The sequence below is a fragment of the Morone saxatilis genome, unplaced genomic scaffold (assembly GCF_004916995.1).
Source record: "Morone saxatilis isolate NCDOM2014 unplaced genomic scaffold, NCSU_SB_2.0 Contig18, whole genome shotgun sequence".
NCBI classification, from domain to species: Eukaryota; Metazoa; Chordata; class Actinopteri; family Moronidae; genus Morone; species Morone saxatilis.
In genome coordinates, this window is record NW_023339740.1 from 12411775 (window position 1) to 12419094 (window position 7320).

The following is a 7320-nucleotide window of genomic DNA, read 5'->3' on the forward strand; positions in this document are numbered from 1 at the left end:
TAAATCTTACTCACTGGACCTTTAACTGGGTATTTCTGATTATTTTTGTTTATAGTGTTAGTCACTCGGCCACTTTCCTCCCCACTGAAACATCTCAACAACCACTAAATGGATTGGCAAGAAATTTTGTACAGACGTTGGTTTCCAGAAGACAAATTCTATAGACTGACTCCACTGATCACCTGACTTTCATTCTATAGCACCGCCTGTACATTGGTATTTTTTGCCTTAAGTGAAATGTCATTTAAACTATTAAATGGATTGTCCTGAAACTTTGGTCATTTTTCCTCTGGTGCTACCAAAAGGTTCAAATGTGTGGTTTGGAGTGAAATATCTCTTTAGATGGATTGCCATGAAATTTGGTTCCCCTTCAGGTTGAACTGGTCTGACTTTGGTGATCCCCTGACTTTTCATGTAGCATCAGGACAAAATGTCATATTTTCAGATTTTTTTTTTTTTTTAAACCAAGTAAATATTAATTCAACTTTATTCTTCATATGTATATGCATGCTAAGCTGACCTGTTATGCCTAAATACTATCTAGGCAACAATTCATTGGACTACTACTATTAAACTCTCTCTATATTCCTGATGATGGAACCAAATCACATTGTTATTTCCAGGAAATTATTAGGAATTTGAAATCAAGAATTATTGCAAACTTGTTAATATTCTAAACAACCACCTCACCTATACAAACTACGTCCATGAAGCCATACATGCCGTAGCATATCTGGAAGAGAAGGTCCTGCCGCTGCCATTTGGCTGAAGGGCTAAGAGAGGACCACACCAACCAGGAGATACTGGCGATGAGGAACAAAGAGCCCAGGATAATGGCCGCAATCTGCACCTTCTCAATCACAGTCAGAGAAATGGCCTGCCACTGGAAAAGACAGAGTGAGACACCTGTAGGTGTGAATTGTGTAATTCTCTTTGATTATGGGAGATAATGTAATGGTTTGTCTCTTCTTTGTAAATCCAACCGTTGCACAATCTCAGCACATATTTCCCAAATGTTTTCTGTAGCTTCATCAGTGGGCTTCACAGGGAATGACAGTGTTTGATTATGCAGGTTTGAAACTAAAGTGAGAATAGTCAATAATGAACTTCAACACACTCCTCTTTGCCTTGCTTATCTGTAGCAGGATAAATTACATACGTCTTAAAACCGAACAAATGACAGCCTGATTCATTCAGTGACTGGTTTCTAGAAACAAATATATCATGAAACAAAGTTAATGCAATGAAAGCAGCTTGTTGAGATGACTGAAACGTTCCACAAAAGACATTACACAGATAACAAAAACAATAATCGAGTAAATTAGAGAATTCCTAAATGAATTAAGCTATTTTATTAATACTATATCTCATTAATTCTCCAAAAATATTTTATTATAATGTTCATTCAGAAATGTAGGGGTTGTCTAGCGAGAGAAGCAACCGAGGGAACAAGTGTTTCATCTGATTATATCTCTGTTCCAGCATTCAGAGGCTGAAATAATTTGGTGATACTGTCTGTTTGTCCATGTGCCACACACTTTGGTTAAATCTTGTGCCAACTCTTTTAAATTTGCAGTGTCTCATAAATGTGTTCTTGGCATCTTCCTATAAGCTCACTTTCTTCTTCTCCATTTGTCCAAAAAAAAACCCTGCATGAATAGCTCTGTGGAAATTGAGATGGGCTGTTTATCTTCCAACAGCAATGTGAAGGTAATGAGCTTCTTGTTGGGAATCAGTGCATGCTGGAGAAAAGCGGTCCAAAATGCCTCTGTGGTGGTGGTATGTAAACCCTGCATGGCCTCTACTGAATGCCATTACATTCGCCTCATGATCAATGTTGTGATTACTGCACTTTTCTGGCAACCACTCCCTCAACTCTGGCAATATAAAGTTTGTGCATGGCTTTCTGTCGTATAGCCTGGTAGTCTAATGTCAAGTACTTTATTATTACAGCTCTTTGAACTGTTTATACTGTACCTGCAGTGGGTTTTTAGTGCTGATGGCCAGGACCTGGTACTTGAAGTAGCAGAGCTCACAGCTCCAGGAGCCTCTCTCACTGATCCAGCGGATAAGGCAGGACTGGTGGGTACAGCGCACTGAGCCATCACAGCGACAAGGGCTCAACAACTCCCCCTGCAGGACACAAACAGCAGCTGCATTGGATGCACAGCGTTTAACAGAGGCAGCTGGATGTTGAAGCTGTTATTGAATCTGCCTGGTTCAAGATTTAATTTGGTGAAGATGACAGAAAAACAAAATAAAGATAAAGATCTTTATCAACTGACAATGTTACAGTCACATTTTATCTACTGAAGGTACAGTATCGTTTGAGGGGTTTTGTATTTGCTGTTGTTTTTGTGAGGAAGCTGGCAAGGGATTAAAAAAGATAATAACAGCTTGGAGCAAGCACCAAAAGATATCATCAATATGTAACTATACTGCATGCAAATGGATAATACGTTCAGAAAGGAGAGGAAAAAAGTATCACTTTAAAAGTTAATCTGGGTCAGATTTGGTTGTTTTTGAGATGAACCTGAAATTTAATACTGGGATTGTTGACAGATAAAGACAAAATATGAGTGTTAATTGATTAATGTTATTGTCTTTTATACATTTTGGGTATAGTTGAATATGATATAAGTATATTTGTTTGATTTCTTGACAGGCAACGTTCAATCCTGTCTCAATGTTGATTTGTTACATTTGTCAGAGAGAGAAAGGGTTTCAAAGTGACATTAACGCCAACTCATCTCACATCTACAATGCACAGGTCAAGTCAATGTTTTTTTCCCTCTCTGAGCTTCTTCATTGTCTCTGTTGAGCAAGAGAAGCTGAGGCGGTAAGATGAAAGCTCCCACATCCCCGTTGCACTTAATGTTCACTTTCATTGCCAATCGACTGCTATTTTTATGGTTCTTTTGAGTTAATTGGAACAAACCAGAGCTGCACTTTTTTGTAAGATTGTGTTGTTCAAATTGTAATTACTCTATGAGGAATTTCACAAAGAAAATGACTGCATATCTCAGTCCTGATGAACGTTTGTGATAAGATTTTTGCAGCAATGATCGTCCAGAATTCCTGAGAAAAGCTTTCAGCCGTCAATCCCCCCTTTTATTGTTTTATTAGAGCCAATTATGGTATAAAAGCGGGTGCACATCATTATTACGAAGATTTCTCAAGCAGCACGAACTCTGAATAGTTAGTTATGTGCTGACTTGAAAGGGAAATTTCAGTGTTATATTTTAGATATGCTCACTGCTGCAGTCAAAGCATACACGTGCCTTTATATCTTGAGCTGCAGACGCTCAAAACATGAATCAAAGTGTAATAAAGGGAGATTATACTGTATACTTGTTTTGACTGCATTTTAACACCTTCATCTGGATACGCAGAGCTTCTCTCGTGTCACTTTCCCATAGCCTCAAAAGAAATCACGGGACATCTGGCACAGGTTTTTGTTGTCAGTGTGAGACTCCCTAAGGCCGTCGGACTGACAACGCTCTCACACATCTCACTTTATTTCCTGTCTGACTCTAGGTGATGTGCGAGGTCTTTAATTAGTTGGTTATCTGGAGGGGAAACTAAAACTTTCTGAAACCTCTAGCAAATCCTGTCTCTTCAAGGTTGATTTCATCCACTAGATTTGACGCGCTGGCACATCTACGTCTTGGACTAATGTTAATTTTTTTAGAAAACATTTTCACTACTTTCTGTGCTTCCACCCCCTCTGTTCTCCTTCATGTGGCTAGGAGACACTTAAGCCTTCCTGTAGCCTAAAGGAATGATTTGATCCCTGCATTAAATGTGAGTCACTCAGCAAGTTACTGAACTCATACTGCCTCCTACATTCAAGTCACCCAGAATAATAACGAGTATAAACTTCTTTGTGTCGAGGAATCATTCTCTGAAACCTTTTTTTGTAGCTTTTTATAAAATGGCCTAATTTTGTGTATCAGATGCTGAATCTATTACTATGAGGACTTCACTGCTTCACATAGAACATACAAAGCTCCTCCTTCGTCTCTCCAGCCTATTCTTAACTGATGCCCTTCGTCTGCCCACTGCTATTTTCAGACCGCTGTTGATGGATTGATTCCTTTTTTTAGTCATTCTGGATTTTTCTTTGCATCTGAGCAGACTTGGTGCTCATTCACAGATATCTGAAACTGTTTGGTATTAATGTATAATGACTCGTATCTTCATCATGAGTATTTAAAACTGTACCCCGCCCCCTCCCCCCACAGTGGCCCAGGTTCGATTCCCATTCACAGCCCTTTCCTGCATCTCTCTCTCTCTCTTTCTCCCCCCTCACTCTTCACCCAATCCTATCAAATAGAGCCAGTAAACTGATTTTCATTCCACTGATTTTGCACACACATATCTGTTTATTTGTTATAAACACTACTTTTTTCCAGCCTCTGAAAACAGTAGTATAATGTCTTCTGTAATAGCCCTGATGATGTCATAGTGATGTCATCGGGGTTATCTGAGAGAAAAGCTGTGGTACAAACTCACATGGACACAAGCCGTATGTCCACCACATGGTGCGGCTCATCCCTACTCTCTTTTGGTATCTTTACTTGGTTTTCTACTGTAGATAGTACTTTGGATAGTGACCCTTCAATGGTGGAGCTGACCGTCATAGTGAAGCAACCAGGAAACAACAGAGAGCTTTATTTTGGCCTTGAGAAGCTGCAGCCTTTATTCACTAATAAACTGTAACCTACAATTACTGCCAGATTGACAACTTCACTGTTCTCTTTTCCCTCTCCACCACTCATATTCACAGCTTTCTTTCTCTTTCACTCAGCCACACACCAACTACACACACACATACACACACACACACACACACACAAAGGAGCTGCTACTCTTATAACATAGAATATGCACAGATTTGTGATACATCTTTGTCAACTGACCATGGTGTGGTTATACGGTGCCATTTTTAATTGAATAAACAAACTGTGGTCACTATTGATGGTAGCTTGGTTATTTAAACATGCAGGGTTTTCTGGTCTGCAGTGAATTCACATCACCTTAAAATCAAAGTACCAGGAACCAGGTATTAAACTACTGGAGTCCAGTTGTACCATACAGTGGAAAAGCAGCTAAAGCTATTGAGTTGCATGAAGGGAAATACAGGATCTGGTATTGTAGACTGTTTTGACCCACGCTACAGACTGAAAGTCAAGATATCTCAGCCTGATGCTTCAATTTTGATGATTCTGGGGAAATGCAGCACTAAATTCCCGTATATCCCTTTAATGCACCAATCCTTTATTTTTATTATTGTATGAAATCTGTGTTGTTGTTTTTTAAATATGTAAACATCTTAACAAATATTGTTGCCAGCTGGGTTTGTTTGATTTGATTTGAATAATTTCCCATTTACATTTAAGTGTTTAACTGTCTTGATAGCAGGCATGCCTATGAATACTTGAACTCAAACAGCAGAGGGGTTGTGAACCTGATGACCTGCTTTAACAGACTTCCAGACACGTGAGCACCACGTGGTTTGAGACCCCGTGAAGCTGAAAGCACCTGTGCTGCTGAGATGCCTATAGTCTCCAGGAACCTGGACTCATGGGCACCAGGGTCCTACTGAGCACCTGGAGCCCACAGTATTAACACCTGTATTATTTAACAGTACCTTCTCCGGCCCCTGGAAGCAGATCCGGCACTGCGGTGATCGCATCCCGCTCTCTGAGAGACTCGGGAGGGAAGCGGCGTCCAGGCCTCCTCCCTGGGGGTTGTCCCCTTCGTTTTCCTCACACGCCAGGCTGCGTGGCCGGGGGTCAGAGCCATAATATTCCTCCTCATCGTCCCGGTGAGAGCAGCTCAACGGCGGCCAACCACAGCCCCCTATGGCGAGCCCTCGCATCCTGGTCTGAGTGTCCGGGTCTGTGCCTGTGTCACTCCTCCTGCTTGATCCGGAGCGCATCAGTAGCAACACTTTGAGTTCATTGAAAAACATCCGGATCCGATACTTAAACATTCTTCAGCAGCTTCACTACACAGACACAAACAAAACAGCCTTCAGCTTGACTGTGACAGGTCCATTATACAGCATTATTATTATTATGAGTATTATTATTGTTATTATTATTATTATTATTATTAGTAGTAGTAGTAGTAGTAGTATTATGGCATCTGAACCGACAGACAGACAGTTCACATCCTATTCAATACAATACAGATCTCGGTTAAAAAAGCATGCGGAAAACATGATAGGCTATTAGATCAGCCCATAGCTCTTTGCATATCCTGTTGTTATAGCATGTGCACCGCAATCCAGCCAATAGGGAAGGATTATTTTTCATGGATAGAGGCGTTTTCTTTCGGGATTCAATGGAGGCTGATAGCCACGAACTGTGGCACCAACATCAAAGTCAGATGGGGTCCAACAGCATCCTGTCATGCCTCCATTTACAAGTCCGGTGTGTTTATTGGCATCCCGAATGGTTCAAACTGGTCCTCTTGGTGTCTTAAATCAACAAAATGTTGGTGTCTGTTCCTCTGCAGGCGGAAAAGCAGCGAGGGTGTCTGAGAGGGGGTTGATATTAAATCCTATTAACAACTAAGTTAAAGCCGATTTATATTTGAGTTCCTCATTTACCTACAGCGGAGGTGAAATTACACGAGGTGACAAGCGTGCATCCTTTGTTGTCTCGCAGTGGCAGCATCCATCAATCCACCAGTTTCCTCTTCTTCTTAGCTGGAGCCTATTTTATTTTTATTTATTTGTTTGGCTTGTGGGTCGAGCGGGTTTTTCGTCCCACACCTTTTCCCCTCCTGAAAGCAGGTCCGGCGACCCAGTTACAAAGTTACAAACGCGGCAACGTTAGAGACGGACTGAGAAACATCAAATCCGATGAACAATACAAAAAAAAAATCCATTTCACGACAACTTGCAGCGCCAGTTGTGTGCTCTCCCCGACCATCTCTGCGCCACAAATCAGGAGGAGCGAGAGGATGATGGATATATGGATTCCTGCACAAACACACAAAATGAGCCGAAGGCAGACTGCAACCGTCCCTTCCGGGTTGTTAAAAACAACTGCACCTCATCATCACCACCACCACCACCATCACACCTTCACCAAATTAAACCACGGCCTGCATGAATCAGTGGGACAATAAAATGCCACTCCACATGGCGGGCTGTAGCGATGAGTCCAGGATCTTCAGGGTGGTAAAAACTTGATTTTCAGATGTTTTTCAGGCGCTTCGGCTGGGAAACAAAAACTTCTTTATCTGTATAGTTACAGACCGCAGTTTCCCTAACCCACTCCACCCCCCACCCCTCCCCTCCCCTCC

The 7320-nt window shown here is 41.4% G+C and overlaps 1 protein-coding gene across 1 annotated transcript in view; it reads right to left on the minus strand.

The window, feature by feature from the left end:
- Positions 1-6132, minus strand: part of LOC118328468 (E3 ubiquitin-protein ligase MARCHF9-like) — a 7481-nt gene extending 1349 nt beyond the window's left edge. The window contains exons 1-3 of the mRNA XM_035662214.1: positions 5654-6132; positions 1978-2133; positions 691-883 (exon numbers count right to left, since the gene is read on the minus strand). Coding sequence (XP_035518107.1) covers positions 691-883; positions 1978-2133; positions 5654-5998 — 694 coding nt within the window. The 5' untranslated portion in view covers positions 5999-6132. The remainder of the gene's footprint in view (positions 1-690; positions 884-1977; positions 2134-5653) is intronic.
- Positions 6133-7320: the final 1188 nt, after the last annotated feature.